This window comes from Egretta garzetta, unplaced genomic scaffold, assembly GCF_000687185.1.
Source record: "Egretta garzetta isolate BGI_Z169 unplaced genomic scaffold, ASM68718v1 scaffold168, whole genome shotgun sequence".
Lineage (NCBI taxonomy): Eukaryota > Metazoa > Chordata > Aves > Pelecaniformes > Ardeidae > Egretta > Egretta garzetta.
In genome coordinates this window covers 2,426,100-2,451,467 of record NW_009260675.1, presented here as the reverse complement: position 1 = coordinate 2,451,467, position 25,368 = coordinate 2,426,100, and the positions used below count along the sequence as shown (strand labels likewise).

Below are 25,368 nucleotides of genomic sequence, written 5' to 3'. Positions count from 1 at the left end.
GGCTGGGTACTGAGCCCTCTCCCCCATGAGGCCAGGGGCAGGCAGAGGGACCAGCTGCCCAGGGAGGGTGGGCAGGCTCTGTCCTGGGGGGGTCTCAGGACCCATCTGGGCAAAGCCCTGAGCAACCTGGTCTGGTCTCACAGCTGGCCCTGCTTGGAGCAGGGGTGCACAAGGGACTCATGAAGTCCCTTCCAGCCTGAATGACCCAGGGATCTCAGGTAAGTTTTGCAGCACCGGGACAGTACGCTGGTTACACCTGGCTAAAGCATCCTCTTGTTGTCCTATTTATAGAAAACATTTTCTTCAGAAACTCACCCATTTTACACAAAGTCCAAAATAAATAAACAGTACGTGTTTGCTAGGGATACACTCTGGCTTCTCCAGGAGTTAGCCAACATATGCGGTCGCACTTTTCCACAGGCTCACATGACTCTGCTCCAAGCAGCTGAAGATACCTATATATAGAAAATTAGTACAAGCACCCTTATATAATCCAGATTACTTTGAAACAAAATATGGGCTTCTTTCCCACCCCCAAGATTAATTAAATAAGGCACTATGAATTATATTATCTCCGTATAGTCTTCTATTTAGAAACTAAAGGTGTGCATTTCTTACAATGACTGAATAGACCAAATGGGATAACAGATCTCTATCTAGATAGCTGTCCCAAAAGATGTGCTGCACATCTGCCAATTTAGGATGATATTTTAGCTCAATAGTAGCTATCCACAATTCTTTGTAGTATTTCATCTTACAGATATAAAGGAGAAAAGATAACCTTTTTTTCCAAGAGCCCTTCGTGAATGCCATGAAAAGATATCAATGTACCTATGAAACAAAAGGCTTCTGCAAATAGGAATGCAAGAAAAAGTCTTTCTACTTGCACATTCTCAAATGAATTGCAGATGTCAGGCAAATCAATAAATCTCTCGGATATCAAGAAAAATAAGGATCCCAGCCACTTCCCCCGAGACTCTTTATGTAAAAGGTGGCACAATAATTATGTAGGTGGATTATGATCTATAGGTAAGTGCACTGACTATTAACATCTAAAAGTGACATTTCCTTTTCAGACAAATTTAATACGAGCTGCAAAGATGCATTTTGCAGTCAACTTGCTTGTACAAAAGCTAAATCAGGCATGCTCAATAATTGTACTGTATGCATTTTCCAGCTCAGACTCTGGTTCTGCCGCCTCTCCCAAGTCAGTTACTGTGGGTAGAGGTGGCCTAATTTTTTGAATGCATAGCACATTTGCCTAAATATGCAGTTTATGAAACAGCACCACTGAAATACTCCAATCAGATCTGGCAAAAAATAATGATGGGGAATGAGGGCACGGGAGGGAGCAAAAAAAAAAAAAAAGCAACCACCATTGAAATGTTTTATTCTGACAGCTTGGAAATGAACTTTTTGACTTTTTAAGACAGCTTTTTTGTTGGAAGAGGAAATGTTAAGAAAGATTCAGAGTTAAATAACTGAAAGTTGAACAAAACTAAGAAAGCCCTTTTCAATGAAAAGAAACATTTCACGTCAACCAGAATGAATATGTAGTTTTATTTTCATGAATTAATTTTTAAAATGTTGGTACTTTGTAAACCAGGTGGGGTTTTCTTTCATTTCAGGCATAAAAATGAAAAATTGATCATGCAGTCAACATTAAGTTTGAAAATCTGCAGGCAAAGTACCTATTACCTGGTGAAAAAATGTTTTTCCTGTCCCCTTGAAAAATGCTCATGTGCTCAGGACTTATAAGAATAGATTGAATCTTTGGGAGAGCTAAGGATGTCATCAGAAGTATGGATGGGTGCTGTAATGTTGGTTTTAATAGCTCGTCTTTTGACCTCAGTCGGTTGTTGCTGTTATGACAAAGCTTAAATAGGCACGACCAAAATCAAGGAGTAGCTCTTTGAGAGCTGTCACAGAAGAAAAAACTCCATTTTAGAGTGCCAAATGAGGGCCTTTGCACCCAGGTCAGCCATAGCATGTCAGCCCTGCAGCTGAGGCCTCCTCTCAGAAGGGGTGCAAGGAGTTAGGCAAACTGAAATGGAGCTAAACTGAGAGAGAGAACTGAATTCAACTTTGTGTTGCGTGAAGCAAACCTGATTAAGGGAAGGGAAGAGTATCTGTAAATGTTCACCACAAAATGAAGAAGAAACCAGAAAAGAGAGAGAAACCCACCAAAACCTGCACAGCCTCGCCAGTGCAGCACATTGCATGCATCTTCAGCAGCCCTGCCTGGGGTGAGCCGGGGATGCTAGAACTACAGTAGGGGTCCCTGCTACCATCCCCACCCATCTTGTCTCCCAGCCCTTAGCCTGCCTCCGGCCCCTGAACTCCGGTGGGGAGCACCACTCGGGCACAGCTGGTGGCTGAGCCTTATTTCTTGTGGCGCGCTGGGCTGACCGAGCCAGGCAAGCTCCGAGCCAGCTCCGGGCACTTTGCTGGGAGCTGCTCTGCTTTGCGTGGATGTGCCATCAGCCAGCGGGGGAGGAAGAGGAGGGCTTTGAAGAAACCTCTTCTCTTTGAAGAAATGCCTGCGCATTGTGCATAGCTTGGGAACTCCTGCAGGATCAGGCCGCCTCTTGATGTCTGGAAGAAATTTAACTAAAAGGCTATGACATGAAAACCTGGAACTTTATAGAAAATGACAACTGATGGCTGGAGAGCCCTGAGGCAGGGTAAATAACACCCATGGGGAGGCTTTGCTGAGAGGAATCTAGCTACATAGGGTTTCGCATCAAAAGCCATTTCGTTTCTTGTGGGAGGAGATAAGATTAAAAAATAAACCTATGTTATAGCTGTTGCTAGTATCACCTAATGCAATGGTGAAAGGCATTGTGGTGATGACAGCAGTGTATGAACTCATGTGAAATAGAATAGAATCTAAAATAGAGGCAATGTAAACATTTGGTGAGTTTTATCAGCTGATATTTGTGTGAAAAAAACCAGTACAAATGGTCCTGATGATCCTTGAGGTCCCTTCCAACCTGGTATTCTATGATTCTGTGAAATGAAATGTTGTTAACACCTTTCACTTCCATAAACTTGAAATGGCTACAAGTGGAACGCTAGCAAAAAAAATAAAAGAAAACCCTGCAGAAATTACTGACTTAAACCTTCCACATTTATCACTGGACTCGTGAATGTGGTGACTAATTAAATTAATGTGATAAAGCAATTTGGTTTCTGTGTATTAGTTTTTCTACTTATACATGAAAGCCACTAGTTAATAAGAAGCTGACAAGCTTTTTCTCTTGTTCATGTCAGGTGCTGAAACTAATCTGAACTTGAGGAGCAGGGAAGATCCAAATACATCAGATATTGGATCAGAAAGCCAGGATAAAAATGCAAATAACCATGGAACTCAGTCATCTAATCCACTGTCCAGTTCTGTGACTGCTGAAAATGGAAATTCAGTATCAAATGGTAAGCAGTTTTTAATCCCAAAGCTCTTCTAACATAAAATTGCTGAAGTGTTTCCTTGAATGAGCTTTTTAAGATATAGTCAAGTTGGAACCTTCTGAGTTGTGAAATATCTGTGTTTCTGGAACTGGCTTAACTTTGTATGTGTGAACTGATAAGCCCCTCTCCAATAAAAGCTGGATGTGATGAAAATAAAAGAGCCTCTGCTGAGGAATTTGTAATTAGCTTAACCCCAAGTCTATAAGCAGCCTGAGAAATGGAGGACAGAGGTTTGAGATTACTGATTCTGTAACCTATACAAATGGGACAGAAAATGGAAAATCAGGATCTCCTTTTGCTACAGGTGCTAGTGAGTGACAAATTGTTTATCATTGCAACAAGAGGAATGACAGAAAGGATGAAATCTTTCAAGGTCCTAAAAGCATAAATCCTAAGGATATAACACCCGTATTACATAAAATCACACAATACAAATACACAAGTATGAATAGACAAATAGAAAGCATTTATTTTGATGGAATGTGGAGAAGCAGATGTCTAAATGCTTGCATGGCACTGTATACAATTATCTACATGCTGAAAAATTAAGTCTAAATATGGTTTGTGTAAGCAGAACAGTTACATAGCCTTTAATGTTAAGGGTAGAACTACACATTGGTAGTTTGAGAGCTATACTGGAACAACCAAAGGGAAAAAAATATTAGGTCAAGTGAAATATTACAATTTTTTTTTTCCAAAAATGCTACCTTTTTTTTTTAAATAAAAGCTAGAGCTGCTTAATATGCAATGTTTTGAAATGAAAAATCAAAGTTTATTATCAAAATAAAACATTTCAAAATGAAATAATTCCTTTCTTTTCAAGAAAACTTATTCTCCAAATTCTGCAGTGCTTGGCCAAAATAATTCTTCCTGCTCCCTCTGATAATCAAAGCAGAAAACTCATCCAGTCTGAGAAGTTATATGAGTGTAAAGGTGCATTCATTCCTGTGTGGAACCAGGAACACACTGAAGAAGAAGAAAAAGGCATCTTTGTCCATTACAACTGTGTCCCCATTCCTATCAATATAATAGTTTGGGGAGGAGGGGAGCATATTTTCAGTATGTATAACAGTCAGACTGTTAAATTAATACAAAAACTGTGGGTAGGCCAAGTCTTTGATTCCTTTCCATGTAGGATTTTAACCATATATTCCGATGTCTTAATGGGACTTCTGGGAGATCAGCTTTTTATAAAAGCAATCATTTTATCCCCAGCCCCCTTTACTGGGAGTTTAATCACAAGAGCTGTGTTTATTTCAGCTTAGAAATGAAATCATGCTCTAAGTTTATAATTTGTGATGATTATAGTTAAATTAGTAAATGATCTCAGTTGCTGAAATAGTCATTGCTTGAATAAAAGGCCAACTAATAGGTGAGATGGGTGCTTGTAAATGTGTGTGTGAGGTTTTTATCGGTGTATTTGTAACCACTAGTAGCCAAGGCTGTTCATATTGATAATATAATGTATCTATTATACAAAAACTAATTCTTTTCAAACTATTTGTAAATGGAAAGTTTAATCATAAAGGTGTAAAGTTGTGCAATGGAATTTTCCAGTAAGATATTTTTTCCATTAAAAAACACTGATTCATCAAACCCAAACTTCTCATGGAAAGTTCCCAATTTTGATGCAGCTTTGATAAGGAATGGTTTTGATATTCACTGTATACTATGACTAGAAAAAAATCTCCCTTTAGGTCTGGCAGTATCCCACTGGGTAAGGAAATAGCATTATTTGTGGTATTTCAAGGTTCAAGTCTATGTTTTGCCTATCAGACTGTTGTAGAAATGATGCAAGCTTTGATTTTACCCTGATGCAGAGCAAAATCAGATTATAAATTTTGTAATACAGAATGCTAGTTTTCCAGCCACCCTTCATAATAACTGAAATAGTTGACAATATGGAAAACTTTGGTATACTTTGATTGTATGAATTCAAAACCAGTTTGCCAGTTTGCTTGGGAAAAAAAATCCTTCCAGGACTCAACCTTAATATCTGCGTGATTTTGAAATCTGTGCCTTGTTGGATACATCTAAGGAATACTGATATTTGAGAGTGTGCCATGAGATGTTTCCATGTAAAATACTTATTCATTTCTTTGTTACTGTATACCAAACTCCTCTAGCTTTGAGGAACATAAAACCTGAAATGCATTATTAAATAGTTGATACCGAGGTTACAAAACTCTTGAATATAGAGTCATCTGCTTCCCGCTGTTACACAGTGCAACTATATAATCTCCTTTACACTGGTGGAACTAAAGTCTAGATTCATACATTACTCATGTGAGTTAATACAGAAGCAATTTCTTAAATAAGACTAGTCTTTTGCTGTCATGAATGAAGTGTCAGCACCACTCCTCTGAAGCATCATGAAACTTAAAGTCACTATGGTCATAAGAATAATCATGCTGATGAAAATGTTAATCTTATAACCTGATGAATTCTTTGAAAAACCATTACTAAGCAGCTAAAAAGCTGGCTGGCTCAGCTTCCAAACAGATTAATGCTGTGTTGCTTTCTGAAGCTGAGTTTAATTTCTGGGACTGCTGTTAGTTCAGGATTTCGATAGCAGTTGCTTTTTCATTTTATACAATGTAATCTTCTTCTTCTTTAGTGTATCTTTAATATTAGGAGTAACACCTTTATACAGCTCTGTGCTATCGAGCTGACTTTTCTGCTGCAAATCTTCCACAGAAGAGTTTTTAGTCTGAAAGAAAGAGCTTTTTTGCTATTTCTTGTTCAAACACAAAGAGTAATGAGAAAGCCTATAATAAATTTTTAAGTTACAATGCTGAAAGTTGTCATCCTAAATCACCCAAAACAGCAGATCCTCTGGTGGGGGACACTCAAACACTGCAGGTAAAATTTTACTGAAATTTGCTGTCATTTCTATGTAGGACCTAGTGGAATATAGAGGAGTGTTTAATTACGTGAAATGTTTAAATATGACAACTATAAGTGACTGAGTTGACCTAACTTTCGGTCAGTGAAAGGGAGAAATTCCACAGAAATCTGACAGTTCTTTATGCCCAGTGGAATGTGTTGTAGAGATACTTGCTCTGTGTAACCCACATGAAAATTAGTGGATGCTGTGTAGATGAGACAGCCCTGTTGGACCAAAGGACCATTGTGCTGCATCGTGCCTAATGGTCCTACAGGCATGCACTTTGCACTGTGCTGTTCATCCAGCTCTGTTGGGATGCTGCTGTCCCTCAAAGGAAGCCTCTCTGGTTATTCCTCTTCTCTCCAGTTATAACTGAGGTCCACTGCTTGTATATGGAGACCCATGTGAATGGGCTCACTATATAGTTTATGCAGATCAGCATAAGAGTAACTATAAGAACCCATCTGTTTCACCAAAAGCCCTGTGCATTATTCAGGTAAAGGGATTAATCTTGCCTAACTTCAGCTGCTGAGAAGGTAGCCATTCTGTCTAAGCAGGTCACCTGTGGGCTACCATCTGCTGTATAGTCTCTTGAATCTTACAACCAGATCTCAGCATGTCAGGCAGCAAGTTGCAGAATGGGAGAGGTGTCACAGCAGATAACATGACAGAAAAGGGGCATGTCACCATGACACAGGCTACATCTTGCCTTTCCTGGTGGTGCCTTTCCCACACGTTAGCAGCCAATGTATCAAGTAAGGCCCATCAGTAGATCCAGCCTGTGTGTGAATCCAGAACAAGGAAGGTAGAAAGTTTGGGGAATGATGTGTGGACACAGTTGCAAAGCCCCAGAGACTCTGTGGTGTTGCTGTTGTTTTGCAAATACGGATGTTGGAGGCCAGGAGGTGCAGGGTCTCCAGTTCAGGGGTAGCAGAGCCTATGAGACCGGAGGTTCTTTGGAACCACAGAAACACTTCTAGATGTCCTGCAATCTACATCTTAATACGTGAGATGCAAGCTATTTATCTGAAGGATCCCAACAGGAGTATCTGAGAACAGGGCAGAAATGGGAAATAGGAAGTACAGGAAGAAGATCAGGGATTGAGTGTGGAATCTTCCTTTGAAGCGATATAGAAAAGGTGAGTTATAGTGAGTAAGTGGATAAAGGACTGGGTTTCTAGTTTGAATACACATATTGCTTGGAACAAGGCCATATTCTTGATTATGTGAAAAAATGGAATGCATTTCTTTCATTTAACTTCTCCAGTTAGAGAATATTGATTGAATCATATTCCTTGCTATCCTTCTCACCACCATGTATGATTGCAGTAACAATGTTAGCAAGCATAATTTTGCCAAAAAAAGCGCCAAATTAGACTTACTTTTGGTAGCTTGAGAACAGTTGTGAGAAAGCCCAGTCCAAATGGTGTAATTTGTACTCCAGCCTGAACCCCTGATTATGTTCTTGTAGTTCTGCCCCTGCTAAACTGATGCTTCCAACCTTGTGCTGAATTAAGCAAGGTCTTATTCAGTGCACAGCTGTGGTATCCTAATATTTACTTAGGTGTACGTAAAGGAAAACTCTCGGAATGTAATCAACTACTCCATTTATCTTTCCAAACTCCACCAAGCCTCCGCTTGCCATGTCTGTGACGACATGCTGTTGCTGTACGTGGAAACTTTCCTTATTTGATAAGACCTGTTATCAAAGTGCTTTTCATAGAAATAAACAGAAAATCATTGATAACCTTATTCTTAGCTCAAGGCTGTCATGGACGGTAGATCCTAAACTGTATGAATACAGCGCAAAAGCAATATCTTTTTCAAAACACACTGCTGGTCGAGGAAAGTATTTTCATTCATTTATGGTGGTCTAGAGTCATGCAAAAATTTTACATTATATCTTTTATTTGTATTAAATGAATAACACCTACTTTAAAAAGGCATTTTGCATTAAAATTTGGATAATTTTTTATTACTTTGAGATGTATCCAAACTGAATCTGTGTAAATAAATTCGTTCAGGAAATTACTGGAAAAAAAGGGGTTTGTTTTGTGTTGTCAAAAAATAGATTTTTGGAGGGAAATTTATTTCAAACATTTCATTGGACCAAAAATACTTGATTTTGCTGAGGGAGAATTTTAAGTTGGAGGACTGGGAATTTAAGAAAGGAATAGTGGGAACTTACATGTTTTACAAGCCTGGAGTTACAAATACTGGAGACCTTGAACATCGAACCTTGCCCCAGTACATACCTAATATATCATGGACCAGCTTCAAAAAGGGATAACTCTACCTCGAAACAACACATAGTTCAAATCACTGAGAGAACAGGGTCAGATTCCCTCTCTGCACCAGGCAGAAAAGGACTGAAATGCTGGATTCTCACTAGATTTGACCTGGCTCCTGAGCTGCAAGCAGTGGTTCCACCTTCTTCATTGCCTGTGTGTGTCCAGAGGAAGTCCAGATGATTTGAAGCTGTAGAAAAAGATCCATATTTATGACTACTTTACACAAGCTTTATTCAGAAGAACAAATCAAAAAAACAGTTGTGCCTAGTTACAGAGCTGTGGAGATGCACCATTATAAGGGGGAAACTACAAGCAAGGTAGAGAGGCCAAAAAGGAATAAGGATCATTTGTTCTCTTTGAAATTCTTGTTCTATTTCTCTCGCAAAGCTGGATTATTCATGCAATTTATATTTTCATGAGTTAAATGATATTTCAGTAACCATGTAAGAGTTAATGCTCATTCATCAAAATAAAAAAAAATAAAAAAAAAACATTTTTAATACTGAAAATAGCAGGTTGGAAGACAAGCATGTTTTACAGTGTGTTGCTATGCCAGTTTCGTGATTGAACAAGAAACTGAACATGAACATGAAACAGAACTGTCTGGCGCAGTACATAATCCCATAAGTAGTTTATGATTCATTGCATTTGAACTTTGAATTGTTTCCATTATGATTCTAAGTTGTGTATAACATGCAAAGAGTGGGGCTTGCCTCATTTTTTCTTAGATAAGTTACATGTCTAGGCCCAGAATCACCTTACTTAGTTTCAGCGACACAAAAAGTAGACGTCTAGTCTAATCAAATACTTCAGATTAGTTGTTATCCATTTCTCGTTTGTAAATCTCAGGTGATCTACTGAGAAAAATTCAACTTGAATATCTCGTACCAGGATGAATCCTCTTCTTGTGGTGACTAGCTCTGTTCAGCTAACTAAAGAAGGAGTAGTGATATGCTGTTTATAGGTTCCCTAGTAGTGTGAAAATTTGGAATATATGGTATACAAAGCAATACCAAAATTGCTGCATACCAGACCTACCATGGTGACTGTGATTCTAGTTTGTGAGGGGATTAATAACACCGATCATGGACTCACTGTGTTTCTGCTTCTGCCTTTGCTTCCCTTCATCCTGCCTTTCAGATCTTCTGTAGTCCTATGTGAATGGTCTTCCCACTCTGGCAGAAGTGATGGGGAAGTGCCAGCAGGGAGCCTTGTTCTAGGATCACTGTGCAGGGGTGTTTGTTTCTCTTGACTACAGAGGGAGTGGATGCCTGGCTCTTCTACACTGGATGACTGTTTTTTAAACAGCTAAATTTTGGGCAGCTAATTCCCATATGGAGTGCACAATAAGTACAAGAATTACAAAAAAAGCTCTGTACTGAGGAGATGAAGTTGTAAGACCTGGACCTACTATTGACTTCTTGTGTGACCTAATGACATTAATTTGAGAACAGACTGCAGGCCTGTTTTCTATTCCTTTTGCATTGCTTCTGTGATGAAAAGGAGCCAGGGGAAGAGGAACCGGGGATTTCTGCATTGCAGGAGGAATCCCTGGCCAGTGTATAGGCAATGTCTTATTTGTGGGCTCCTTCAGTACAATTGCTCTTTCTGTAAACCAGCATGCATACCTATGATGCTGCTTGTACTTGTTAAACAATAATTGTTCCAGTTTCAATAAGCATGGAAATAATAAATATCCAGGCAAATGTGTGATTTTTTTCATTCTTTTTTAGTAAAGCATGTCAAGGTCTTTTGAATCGCATGCTGAAATCTGCCAATGCATACATGTCAGGTTATAAATTAGTATTGTTCTGCTTTAGGTTTACCAGAGGAAAATGAATATTCAAGACTGTCGGCCAGCACTACGGCAGGCTCATCAATTCAAAGACATAGGGAGAGCCACACTAGCCAGGTAAATATTTCATTGACAGTCTACTAGAACCAGTAAAGGAGAAAAAAAAATCATAGTAGCTTCATGTTGAAAGCTGACTTGATTCAAATTTGGATGTTGGTGTTGAAAAATGCAGACTTCTTTTACAGGTTTGTATTGGGTTACAGACAATAATGAATTTACTCTTAACATTTTTTTGCTGGGAAGATAATCATCCTGAAAGGTTCTCATAGTAGAGTTCAAAATTTATGAAACTTACTGTTGTTGGTTGTGAGGATGCTATTTTCAGGGAGGAGATATATCTCTTCATCCTGAGAGGAACAAGATGCTATCATCTCCCTCAAGTTATTTATTCATATCAGAAAGAGTTGCATGATAATGAACCTCATAGGAACAAATGCATAATTACATCATCCTTTTGTACATAAAAGCAGTGGAGCCTTTAAATGCACTCTTCGCTGGTTTTATACAAATATCAATAAGTAAAAATTAAAATCAAAATTTGTTATCAATTAAACAGCAATAGGTACTGAGGTAGTGTGAAGCTTGCACTTCGGTTCTTTTAAAATTTCTGTTTAGTTAATATCACCTTAAATTAACAACACAGAATTAAGTTTGATGTGCATTAAGTGAACAAAAAGGAATAAAATTTGTCATAATATATTTTATTCATTCTTTTTTCAGCATTTTATATATATTATGAAACACTTTAATTTCTAAATAGCCAATTCAGGCATGAAGGCATTCAAGAAATTTTATTTCATTTCACTTAAATGGTATTATGTATTCTTCTGTTGTCTTTATGTCTTTAGTCCACTTTTCTAAAAGGGTAGTCCTGAGTCATTTTTTTATTGGAGATGACTGTAAGAATTTTACAGTAAAGCCAAATATTGTCCAAAGAGAATATACGTTGGAGCTGAGAGGAATTTCCTCAACAGAAACCTCTCATTAACCAATGGTACAGTTTCCAAACTATTTTACCGGAAGGTAAGTGAAGTGCTTTATCACATTTAAAAGCTACGTGTTGTCTGCAGGGGACAGCTGGCATTTCATTACAACAAAATACTGGCCCTAACCAAGTGAAGGAATGTTTGGCCATTGACTCCAACAGGAGTCATATTCAGTCTTAACAGAACTTCGAAAACCAATAGGTTTTAACTGAGTAACTATGTGAGCAAACAAGTACAAAATTCTTCACTTTTTGTTTTTCTGCCTCCCTGTCCAAAGCACAGGCATAACTACAGCGCCTATTCTGGATTGACAAATTGTGCCAAGGCAGCACTCAGCAGATCTCTTCAGATACAGAAATAAGGTCAGCCAGAGCTGCCCCGGCACATGTAGGCACATACTCGTCTTGCACACAATAAAAAATCTTTTTGCCATTACCATACCTCTCAGATTCTCAGAATGTCCTTTGACCATATTGTGAAAAATACTTACAGGTCTATTATCTCCAGATCAATATACTGGATGAGGACATGGGATTATGAAGATGACTAGAGGCAATGTTTTCAATTGTCTCTGTTACATTTTTTAATGATCAACCAAATACTTATTAGCCATGAGAGTGGGCAAAGAGCCCTCTCTAGTGAATGAAAAATCCAAGTCCCAGACACTACTCCAGTTATAAACCTCACACAGTGAGACACTGTTGTCCTGGAGCACCTTACACCTCTGTTGCTAAAATGCTTGCCTGGGATCAAGGAGGATCATGTTTAAATTACTGCATCAGTGCAGTACATGGAGAATTAAATGAACTGGGTACAGGGGAGCCATTATCTTCTTCTTGTCTTTGCAAATGGAAACTGTATCCTTATGTGAAATTAGTCTGCAGCATTTAAATGCTTTATTTTAGAAGCAAGTCTTTAACCATTTACAAACTTGTATTTCTTATTTTTCCAAAACTACTTGCCAAAAGCTGAACACAATTTCAATTCAGGACTTTGAAATGTCACTTTTCAATAAATAGATGTTTTGCCAGAGTGTTTCACAAATCTTTAAAATAGATTCCGTGCCATGTACTCAGAATTACATGCAGGGACAATCCTTAAATGCAAGCTCAATAAGAACTGTGACAAGTTTAGAGAAGAAATCTGCAGTTCTGTGATTTTCGATACAATTGTTTTAATGAATAAACATCTCCCAAAGTGGTGTTGCCAAAAGAAAAAGAAAAAAAATCTTCCTCCCACAAAAAGAAAAAAAAATCTTAAGAAAAAGTCTGTGCACACAGGGCTGAGAATTCTTACTGCAAAAAGCACTCCTCACCATTTCCAAAGCATGGCATATATTTGAAAATGATTGGTTTTAATTACAGCTGACATTTCTTAGCATGCTGATGGTGACTCTAACAGCGTACAACCCTATTGTAAAAGTCTTTGCCAGGCTCCACTGCGGTAACCTTATCACTTTAAAGTAATTCTTGCACAGACGTATGAAATAGGACAGATTGTTTCACAGATCTGTGAAGGTACTGATTGACTAATTGCTTTAGAGGGAGAAACATAGACGGGGTCCTTGGATTTCTTGGCAGACACTCTGTCATTTCAGCTAAAGGAAACTGGTTCATTAGCTTTCAAGGACTTCCAATATTATGGGGTTTTTTAATATCTCCCTGATAGTTCCTTACTGAAGTGACAGGAGTTAATTTCATTTTTGTCACAGGGTCTCAAGGCTCATATATGTCCAACTAAAGTTTAGGCGTTGTGGCTTATGGTACCATCATGTTGTCACATCAGGTGATAATTACCTACATCACTGCCTGGTACTTCCTGCACACTGCAAACCTACACACTTTAGAGAGCAAATACTTCAGCTCAATATCTGTCAACATACATCATAAGCATCAATCTTTTAACAAACACTTTTGGAAGCAATTACCAAGTATAAAATATCATGCAGATGTGAACTCAGCAACTTAACTGATCATCTCTAAAGTATAGGCTGCTGAAAACAAAAAAAAAACAAAAAAAAAAGGAAGTTCACTGTTGGCCATAAATGCTACTTTTCCAGGGCAATGGTTACTTAAGAGTCAATTTGTATTAAAATGAAAAAGAAAAAAAATTGAAAAAAACTCTTAAATACTAACAAAATATTTCTTATTTGGAAGTTACGGAGTAAAACTGTCTTCTGCTAGAAAAAGCATGTATATGATATAACCCTGTAGCATCATCTTCATCCTCAGTGAAGATGAAAACTGAAGCATGGATTTAGGGGTCAAACCAGTTATCAACAAGTTTCATGCGCTTTAGTTTGTTCGGATAATAGATCTCTGAGAAAACTATTTGTTAGCAAAGAGTCACACATACTCTTTTCACCAGCTTCCATGTATTTTGTGCTTTCCTTGTAAACCAAAACATTCTAGTCAAGGAAATCTTCAAAATGTAAACTAGAAATCTACAGTAAAATGATAAAGCAAAAACCAATCCTAATCTACCCTTACAAGAAAACCTACTTTGCTCTTAGTGACTAAATCCACATATATCAGCTGCAAAGACTGCATCTAACTCAGCTTCTGCAGAAAACCTTTTGGTAGCTGTGCTGCACCTCTTGCTCCCTGAACAGCAGAAAACTAGGAAATGTCCTTTTCCAAACTTTAAAATTACTGATTTAAAATAATTTAAAAGCCTATAATTTCAAATTGCTTCAGTGATTTGTTTGAACAGTTTGGGACCTCCAAATGTGCCCAGATCTGTAGTCTTGAATTCTTATCCCATAATTTCCTTTCGGAGGCAAGGAAACCACCAAAATGGAAGAGATGTTTCTTCTGGTCATTTGTGCCATAATCTTGCTTAGACAGAAAATTTTGTTATGACTAAGAGTAATTTCTATTCAGTTACACTCCAGGAAACGATCCCAAAGCATACTGGAGATTCCACAAATGTTGAAATTGCTTAGCAGGTTCTAAACCCCAAAACCTCCTCTAAAATAAAAAAGCTTTATAAAATATTACCTCTGTGCTCTTTTTCTTCCACACAAAGTATTTCTCAGTTCCAATGGGGTCTCTTCTCCAGACTGTATTTATTGCTTCCTCTGTTCTCAATAGCTCCTATGAGTGTGTATGGTTAAAAGATAGAGCATAAAGACTGTTGAAATATGTAAGTTCTTTGGAATGTCAGCAACAGCAGCAAGATGAAATCGAGTCAACAAAAGCAAGACTGTATCTTTGGCACCTCACACAAAAGCTAAGCGGCCCTGTCGTCTTCTTTTTCACAGATCCAGGACTGTATATTTTATACTTTTGGTAAAAATATTTTAAAGTTGTTATTAACATTCACTACTAAGTGGGATGTGGTGTGAGAAAGACACAGTGGAAAGCAGAAAAGCAGGCCAGCTTAAAGACTCCTTATTTCTTATGTGGGCAGCAAGAAGCAACATGGTCTGTCTGTAACGGGATGAGATGGACAACCTGGAGATAATGAACAGATGGGAATGAGGGGCAGATTAAAGACTAGAGCGATAATAAGCGTGTGTGGGGGGTGGGAGTGGGGAGTAAAACAGGCACCAGATAAAGGATGATTAAGAGAAGTAAGGTTGGAGGAAGAATAAAATGACTGAGAGAGAACGTAAATAGTAAAATCAAATAGGGGATTGAGAAAGAGTAAAGAAGCAAAAGCCAGAGAGAAGAAAAAAAATGAAAGAAATGAGAAAAACAACTAAAAGGAAGATAAGAAAAACAGGTGGGGAAAGAACCAAGAACAGAGCACAGGGTGGTGGAGTAAAAAAGGAGTAAAAAAGTAGAAAGTCTATGCGATGTTCCAAATAGACAAAATATTCATCTTCCTACACATATCAATGCGATCTTTTATGTTCCATAAAACAAAAATAATTACAATAATTGACCTACATTTATAGGGTTGCTTTGTACGCAAGTTAGTTTGCAACCATAGTCTCCTGAAGATTCAGCCATCCGAGAAGAAAGGTAGAAAATTCCCCACTAAAAGGTACAAAGCCTCTTTGTGCAGTTTAGCTTTCTAAGGGCTGAATGTTGGCTTATTTGTAATCAGATGATGTCATATGCATTCAGCATCCTATGGAAATACTCCCAGAACAAGACACAAATAAGCAAACAGCTTGCCATCCCAGTAGGTTAAGTAATATCAGACATAGAATACACCCTGGCGTAAGATTTTGGTTACCCACTTGTGAAACATGTTTTATCTGTCACGTGCTCAAAGAGGTAAGATAAAAAATTATGGTTATTTTTTCACATATTGTTATATTAAAAAATCTGCAGTCTTATCTCTTCCATTTTGTTTAAACCCCATAGTGCAGGTTGGCAGATTGCAGTAATATAGGAGCCAACACCTGACAATGAAAAATTGGAAATGTCTTTTCATATTCGTGAAGAATGTATTTATTGTTTCATTATAGCTTAAGCCATAGCTCTTATTTCATGAAATCTCATTGCTTCCAGCAGTCTCTTCCCTCAGAAAGAGCTGCATATTCATTATAGTTTCAAGGGCCTTCTTTGTTCCTACTTGATTTAATATTTGTTGCCAATCACTTCTCCTGTTCAAAAGTTAAAAAAAAGAATAGTCAAGAATGCAATGTGTTGCTACCCCCCGCCCATTGTCAAAGTTCTAAACACTGGGCTCTAACATTCGTTATTAATGTCTGTCGTGTTTGCCTATTAGCTGGAAGTAATCTTTGATCATCTTTGAAGCAAATCGTGGCAATCAAACAAGTCTGGTGTAATAAAAAAGATCACTAATGCCTTTGTAAACACACAGCGTCCAAGAGAGGACATAGAATGTTATATATTTATCATTGATCTGAATCAGTATATCCCCCTGAACTGTGTTTTGTTTATTGTTTTGACAGTAATGTCAAAGAATTCTCTTTATCATGTCACATACAGAGAAAAATCAGGTCTTATAACACAGTGCAGCTTTATTTTTAGAAGACTTACAGTCAAAACCATGTGCCTTATAGACTAAATGGTATGAGGTAACGCATAGTATAAACTCACCAATGGGTACAATATCTTCTGTTTCTGTATCAAGGGCTTTTTGGAGGGCTGATGCCCCCCTTCTCAGCAAGTATGTCCTAGATCTGACTTCTGTGGCCTCCAAAAGTGGAAGCGCAGATTCTCCTCTTTGAACCAGTAGATGCCACAGTCAGCTCCCTACACATTTGAGGCCCTTTTGCTGTTGAAAGGCTGTGGAAAAAAAAAACCAAAACAAAACAGAAAGAAAACAGAGAGCTTCGGGGTGCCCCTTGGCCAGTGCCATCTCTCAGTTCCCAATGGTCTGTGAGGCAGGGCCTTCTGGCGGCAGTGTTCATTTTGTAGCTAGTAATCTTTAGTGGACTTTTCTTTCATGATTTTTTCTGGAAAATCCTTTCAGAAAGCCAAACCAAGGCAAACAGTGGAATTGATGAAGCTTGAGAGCTTTCCAAATGCCATGTGATAGCAGAGGGCTGGACTGGGCAATCAAAGAAGCTTGTGCCTGCGTGGTCTTTGACACCAGAAAATCCTGCTTCCACCATTGCCCCATGACTGATGTTTGGAAGAAAATTAAATCTGTCCCTCAAAAAATCCAGATAGCTGAAAAATGCTTGTCAGAAGGGGAAGCATTTCTTCCTGACGCTTGTGGTGATCCAATTTTGTTCAGAAATGTAGTCCCTATTTAGTTTTATTTTAAATACAAAGTTACTTTTGAGATTACCCCAATTTTTAAATATCAGCAAAGTTATAACTTCCTTTGGTATGTCATCTGTATAACACTTGTTCTGAAGGTAGTTTATTCTTTCGATGTAATAAGACACTTTAACTGAGAGAGAAAAAATATTTTCTTGTTTAGAACAAAGAAAATGCAATATATATATATGTATATAAAAATTATGGATCTTATGTTTAACTCTATTTAAGCTGGCATACCTCCTCCAGAGCAGTTTCAGATTTGCACCAGACAGGGCACTTGTCTTCTTTGCCATTTTTCTCGTTTCCAACAAACCCATTTGCCATCCGTTTGGAGAGTTTTATTTTTGGAGATTGTAAGGTTGCTCCAACACAAAGAAAAATCAGCAGTAGTTTAAAAGAACAATTAACTAAAATCACTTTATTGTTGCATATCACATATCAAGTTATTACATCCAGTGGATCTGCATTTGCAAAAAAAAAACAAACCCGTGTCCCAGCATTCACGAGACAATACCATGAATCAGCTGGGATCCCAGTGGTACATTTGTAGTTGAAGATTTTTAATTGGAATTTAGAAGCATGTAAACTCATTTATCATAGCTGCTCTCTACTCCCTGCTGGGGTCTTACATGGCCAATGCAGGTTTCCCAATCAAACACAAATTTACATATTGATTTGATTTATGTTGAATGCTTGCCTAGGCTTCTTAACACACCCCTGGTTTACTGTGTGCTTTCCCCTTGTATCTTTAAATGAGTATTGTATTGGTAAATAACATGTAGGCAGACAGATTTTTTTCCTTGATTCAAGAATTGATGACAAAGCAATCCTTTCCTGATATATGCTTTTTTGTAACATAGGAAAAAAAAAAAAAAAGCAAAGCAAAACAAAACAAAACATATCTGTTTGAACCTGAAGGGTGAGGATTTTTTGAGAGGTTGCAGTGTTCCTGTCCTGTAGTTTGGAAGAAAGATGTGACATGCATGTTTGGAGGCAGCCGGTGTAGGGGCCTATCAGATACAAAAAGAAAACAGAGAAAGATGAAGCCATTAAAATGAGTTAGAAACATTTTTGTGAGAGAGATGCATGCCTGTCACAGGTTGTATCAAAATGTGTTGGTCTTGCTAATAATCGCACACGGTCAGAATTATTTCCAGAATTACTGAATGAAATTGTGCCTTTAATTTTGAAATGAGAGGTGAGAACATCCTGATCACTTCTGTCTTTAAGATTGATGATCTGCAGGAGGCCCACTGGGGTTTGTGAACTGCTCTTGAGGGCTCTAATAAAGATAACTGTGAGTCACCTATTGGCTGAAATTTGTTCTGCTTTACATTTTTAGGCAGTCTACAAACTGGAGAAGATTAAAAACATGGGCTTTGTCAAGGCGGTTCCATTTCTAAGATAATAATGATAATTTATCATCAATATTTTACATCTATTGTATAATTCACTTTAGAGCCTGATCAAATTTTTTAGAAAGGTAAAATCATTGCTGTTCTAGGCTCAATCTCCCCATGGATTCCATGATGGGACCTCAACTTTACTAACAATTTAAAACACTAATGGAAAAGAAACATAATAATGCTGTAATAATTAATTTTGAGCATCTACTGACAGTTACTTTAAAGAACCAACATTGACAAATCTATTAAAGAAAATAATTGGCAATATTTCTGTGAAGGGAAAATATGGACTAGGTACCTCATGCAAATGTCTCAGGAGCACAGGTTTATACCTTATCCATGTCCTTGAATTGTGTTGTGATTTAAAAATCTGTTTTCTGTTGTGCTTGAATGTCTATACTCAGGAATTTTACTAAAACTTGCAGAAGCAACTAAAAAAGAGCTGTAATAAAACATAAAAAGAGCTACATTTTGTGCAAAGAAAATTATGTGTATGCTTTAACATCCAAGAATGTAATTAAATACTTCTTTTCATTTTCTGGTGAATAGTAGTAGAAATAACAGTGCAATCACAAATGACCAAAAAAATGACTAGAGTACAATGCACATATTTTTGAAAAGGTAAACCCTACATTTGGTCAGGAAGAGAGCAAAATGAGGTGAAATACTGAAAAGAATCTACTAATGCAAATTAATAAATCTCTGTTTGGCAGACAGTTTAATGAGTCCTTTAGCCATAGCTTGATGATTAAGACTGGGTTGCATTTGACAGACAAATAGACAGTATAAGCTCTTTGTTAATTCTGAATGTTATAGAATATCCTCTGTAAAGTTATAGCATTTGATCTTTTAGTGCAGAATGAATTTCCTGTTATTCTAGAGCCAAATCTCTAAATAACTCAAATTAAAGTTAATTTTAAATGGACCTATTAATCTTTTATCTGGCATACCTTTTGTCACAAATGATTTTACAATGTGAAACCTTCAACTTCCCATGATTAAAAACTCACTGAAATTTTTAACTAGCCTAAGAAATAAGACTATAATTAAAATAATTTATTTACTTATAGCAGCTCATCTTGATTCTAAGACAAAGTTGAAATCTGGTATGTCTGCTTTAGGCCGTAAAGTAAAAGTTAGGCAGAATTTAGAAGCCTAAATCCAGAAGGCAATTCAGGGGCTCATTCTCCAATGACTATACAATACTTAAATGTGTATAGCTCAGTAGGTAAAATGGTGCTCTAAGATTTTCATGGTTACCAATGTACAGCCAAAGTGCTCTGTCCTCACTCTCTCTTGTCTGCTAAAACCACAAGGGACTCACTTTGAAGGATTTGCTTTAGCATACTTATCACTCATGGACAGCACAAAGCACAGGAGCCAAAGTACTTCTTTGCACTCAGAGTCAACCTCTTGTAGTCTCAGTGTCCTCTCAGCATGAGGGAACTCAGCCTCTTCCTTAACCTGAGAGAAGTCAAATACACATCTTCTGATTTCCCAATATGCTCTAACCACTAGACAATGGTGAAAGTCCTTCCATGCATGTCCTGATGGAACCAAGCCATCGGTGCTCTGTCACCAACTAAAAACCCTAGTGCCAAGAGGAGACCACTTGCTTCTGCAGTCTGATAGTTTGGGCTGTGAGGTGGGAGGAATGAATCCTGGGATCTCTTCTCTGGGCGGATCATTACAAGTTTGTTTTGTTCATCTTGCCGTATTTTGCAGTGGAAAATATGGATCTTGTTTAACTGCTTCAATCCATTTCAATTACCAATGACTAGTTTCAGTAACTGTACATGCTCTTCTGGTAACTCCACATGCTCTTCTCTTGTGCGTCACTGTCTTTGACACCTCAGCTTTTCTTGTTTGCTCAGTAAGGACTCTGGATACCAAACACGGGGATGGTGTTTTCACCAGATGGCAGGGCTGTTAAATGCTAGGTATTCAAATGCTATATTTTTTTGTGGGTCTAGCCCAAATGCTACGTTGCCCATATCTGATTGACCATTGACTTTGAATAGGAAAATCCTGGTCTACATCTCTACACCTTCATGGTTGAAGTTGTTTGTTCAGTGTTCATTGAAAAGATCAGTAGTCTTAAAGTAGTTCCTCCACACCTCATTCACCCTTCACAAAATACCTGTTCAGGATATAGAATAATAACGAAGAAACATAGCTTCCTGTCTTACATTGTGCTTCATGTAAAATTATTCAGCAAATCTTTTCTATAATGAATATGTATAACAAATCTTTAGCTTGTCACAAGTCTAATCATGAATGGAAAAGAGTAAAGATATCATGTTATTCAAATAGATTTAACTAAATGAATTGATTCCTTTAAAGCTCTGCCATTTCTTGTGCATTTTCCCCATTTCATTTCCACTGCATTTCTACATGTCCTTCATCCAGATTGAAATATAAACTTTTTCCAGCTTGCTTACCAGATCAATCTCATAATGAATGAAGATTTGAGATATTTTTCCATCCTTGATTAAAAAATACAATAAAAGATGTACACCTATTAGTGGACTGGACCAACATTTGTCCACTATACGCTGGAAAATGAGCTCTATAGTGAAACTGCTGACCCAACTTTAATTTACAGCTTGCATAAACAGGGTTGGGATAATAAAGCTTCTTCAGTGCCTATATGCTATAAATAGGATGCACTTGTCAGTTGCCTTGCCCAGGCAAATTGTGCTTGCTTTTCACCCTGCACCTGTGTGCCTTTATGTTTCTTAGAATAGTAGTGGCGCTCTCTATTCACTTTGTCCATCTTTCAAAACTGAAAATTCCTCCGTACTTCATTAGAGTCCCGCTATCACACTTTTATCACCTGAGCACATCCAGTAACACAGAGTTTCAAAATATCTGCTTTCTTATAAGTATACTTATCTACCAGTGTTCAGGCACATCTTTGATTATTTATCTCTGAAACTCTTTCATATGCAACTCTTGCAATGACAGTCTAACACAGCTTGCTTGTTGTGGGTTCCAGTGCCTGAGATGCTCTGAGAAGCGTGTCCAATACAGGTTTATGAAATGCCTAAAATGTAGATGCAAATAAGGTGTCTAAATTGGGAAGGTTGGATTCCAATCTACCTGTTTTCTAAACTGGGCTATGCCCATAATTTAAATGCACAAAAATGTATAGAAATTGGCCACAGTAAGCTGCAGTGCCTCCCAAACTACATGCCTGTTCTAAAGGAACTATAGGAACTACCTGACCTGTCTGTCTGTATTTGTTCTTTGTTTTTTCCAATTATTGTTTCTAATTACAATCTTTTCATTTGTCTTCTGATGTTTCCTACCCACACTGGAAAAAAAAAAAAAAAAAAGAAGAGAAAAAAAAAAGGTAATGCATTTTGGTACACAAGAAGTCTCTGTTATCCCTCTAACAATATCTGTGGAACATTTCATTTTCCTTTGTGTTGCTGAGATGCCCCATTGCATTTTGTGTAAACATAAATGCAAAGAGGTTTTTGATTTCATAGTGGTATGCGACTGGGATGGAACCAAAACATTCTTCAATGAAGTCTTTCAAACACTTTCCGTCTTTCTTCTTTTTTCTTAAAAATGCAGAATTTTCAACTGTACTTGAAATTATAATACCTTTTATTAAGACATTATATAGGTTAATGCATTTCTCTTTGAAGTATCAGCCAACCAGCAATTAAGTAGATTCCCTACTCATCTTCAGGCATCTCCATGTGAAGGCTCATTCCTTCTCTGACAGCACGTGTGCAAGGGCTGACTTGCACAGGGCACAACTGAAGCAGCAGTATAAAGCCTGTGTAAGCCTTTGTAGCCAGGTAACTGCTGCTCCATGAAGGAACAGCAGGAGCCACAGGCAATAGCAAAGTCTTCTACCCTGGGAAACTCATTGCCCATCAGTGACAGAAGTGTCACTCAGCCCTCCTTGCAAGTGGAACCAACCACATGCGTGGTGTCGCATGAGCATTTTAGGGCACTGCATATCAATTCCTTTATCATGGTAACTAGCACACAGCCATCTCTCATTATCACAAGGATTATAAATGCAACCCTGAAAAGCATAACCATACTTCTCACATGAGCCCCTTGTGTGAGGTGAAGTATGGGAATTTTAGTCACATCATGGCTGCCTCTTACAGGTGGCCCTGTGAGGTCCTTAAGAAGGAAGGTAGCAGAGTAAGGGCCATGGGCCATTAGCTGTTATGGTGGGTTTGGTTCATATTCCCCAGCTAGGCCAGTTCTGCTGCAGAATATCCCCAAGTGAATGAATCTCAGTACCTGCTCTAGGTGCTGCTGTACTGCATAGATGTTAAGTAGGTCTTAAAGGATGGTGAGGTGGACTTCATAGCTTCATGGACTTGTGCTGTCATGAGGGCTTCAAACTGACTTGAACAAAATAAATAATCATTGGAACAGAAAAATTAAATGGGAAGGAACAGTTTATTCTAGGTGGATTATGAATCTAGTACTGAACTGTTTGGGTATTTCAAGATGAATTTATAGTTTCAGGCCAATTGAAGCTACATTTTAAGTTGTTAATGTATTCTCTGAAGGAAGACAAGGACCAGCCCCTGGTTCTAAGGATAACAACTATCTGTGACAAGTAGCATTACTAATTCTAAGCAGCAAAACAAGTTATAGTTTCTTGGTTATGGCCATTTGGGTATTTACATTTAGGGGCAAAATCTTGCTACTCCTGCAGCTGCTAATTGCTCTATGTAAAGGAATATTTTATGAGTATGACAATATTATATGACAACAGTTTTGAGACCAAGTTGTTAGAAATATGGACACTCATCACTGTAGGCAGTCTGGTTTGTGTGTTTCAGAGGATTGTGTTCATGTAACCTTGCTGACAAAGGGGAGTTTTTTCCATTTGCTTCATTTTTGGCACCTGCTTCATACAACTTCAGTTCCATTACTTTCAGGCATGAGATTGAAATAAGGCAATTCTAAATCTTTAATTTTCTTTATTTTCAGTGTAAAGAATGATAAATGGGGAGTGGGAGGCAGCGAGTTAAGCATAAAGTTTTAAACCCTTTTGGAAGACAAGGTTGCTTCAAATCATTAACAGGGTGGTTTGATCTATTTTCTTTCAGCTGTATGTAGTACAAATGAGAGCAGCTTCCCCTCAGCAAAAGTGTAGAACTTGAGTGCTTACCCACATGCATCTGTTTATTTCTTTAATTGTAAATATTGGAATGGGAGCACTCACAGCCTCTCACCATCTAACATGGCTAAGCCAGGGCAGACGGTAGCAGTCTCTGTTCATCATCCCACCAGAATGTGTGGGTAAGCTTGGTGCCCTTTGCAAATAATGGATGGAGAGCAGAAGGTGCTTCCCTCCTTGCACGGGGCTTGGCAGCACAAAACACCTCATGAGTTCAAGGAAAGGTTATTTTGCTGAAAGTCATTATCATTTATACATCATTTTACATGTCACTGGGCTCTTTACAGAGGACATAAGAAAACACCCACAGGTTTACATCCATGACAAAAGAGGCAGAGAAGCCTGTGTGAAATTTTGTTCAACGTGGATGTTGCAGTTCTACACTGCCAGGAGAATTAACTTTATCCACCTTTTTTATTATTTCCTGCTTACGAACAGGTTATTCATCAGCTTAGACTTTCAGAGAATGAGAGTGTGGCTCTGCAAGAGCTTCTAGATTGGAGGAGAAAGCTGTGTGAAGAGAGAGAAGACTGGCAGCAAATCTTGCACAACACTGAGCAAAGAATCACAGCCCCACCTCCACCCCCTTGTAAAAAACCAACGCTGCTGAAGAAGGTAGAAGATACCTCCTGCAACAGACTCTCTTCAGGCATATGGGATAGCACCATGTGATTCGGCTGTGTGTGTTTGCAGACTGTTAGGAACGAAACCATCTAATGACTTCAATCTGCACAATCAGCAAGTTTTCTTCCCTTCACAAAGTGTGCAGGGATTTTTTTATCAGCACTCATTCAAGAGCACAGGATGGAGGAGCTATTTAGATCTGTCGTGTGTACATGTACATGTGTGTGTTTGTTCTTTTCATATATATACACATATACATATATGTGTGCATCTGTGAGAACACATATGTATGCGTGTGTGTATATATATATGGAGACAAACTGCACTATAAGTACTTAGTCTGAAAGTACAAGGCGGTCACTTAGAGTTCTCCCGTGGACAACGAAGAAATTACACCAAGCAAATAACGACGGGGAGAAGTGACTGACAGGCATTTTAGAAAGATCAGGAAAGTCTGTGTGCACACTGTACAGCTGTTTTATATAGTACAAAAATATGATGTTTCTTGTTCCCTAATGAATGTTTTTATTATATTACATGTATACATATATATATTTCTTTGTAGATGTCTGTGTTCCATTGGCGTTGCGAACCTGAAGATTATTTACATGTTTATTACTGGTGTTTTATAACTTTATGCAATTGGTGCTGTTGTTCTTTCTTCAAAATACAGGTAATAAATTCAGTATTCGCATTTTTCTTTCATAGTTTATCTTTAACAACATACCAAACAATTTCAACACTGTGTTGTTTTTTTCAGAACTGGCAATATCCTTTCTAAAATCCAACCCTGAAATTCTTGCAAAGCTCCTATATGCTGGTGTGATTTGATGCTGTTCACAGTCATGAGTTAGAGAGCATGACTTCTCAGTGAACCTGTGTTTCTGCATGTGTGAACTGTGAATGCTGCAGTTACATCTCAAATCTTATTTCATTCTGGGTTATGTAAAATAATGAGGCACTCATTTATATTACAAGTATGGTTTGAAATTCATAC

General features: G+C 37.9%; 1 protein-coding gene across 1 annotated transcript in view; it reads left to right on the top strand.

Moving 5' to 3' along the window:
* Window positions 1–24,419, top strand: part of MYO16 (myosin XVI) — a gene marked incomplete at its 5' end in the record, with an annotated part of 129,700 nt that extends 105,281 nt beyond the window's left edge. The window contains 3 exons of the mRNA XM_009645751.2: window positions 3,274–3,432; window positions 10,467–10,558; window positions 24,186–24,419. Of these exons, the coding sequence (XP_009644046.1) occupies window positions 3,274–3,432; window positions 10,467–10,558; window positions 24,186–24,419 (485 nt within the window). The remainder of the gene's footprint in view (window positions 1–3,273; window positions 3,433–10,466; window positions 10,559–24,185) is intronic.
* Window positions 24,420–25,368: the final 949 nt, after the last annotated feature.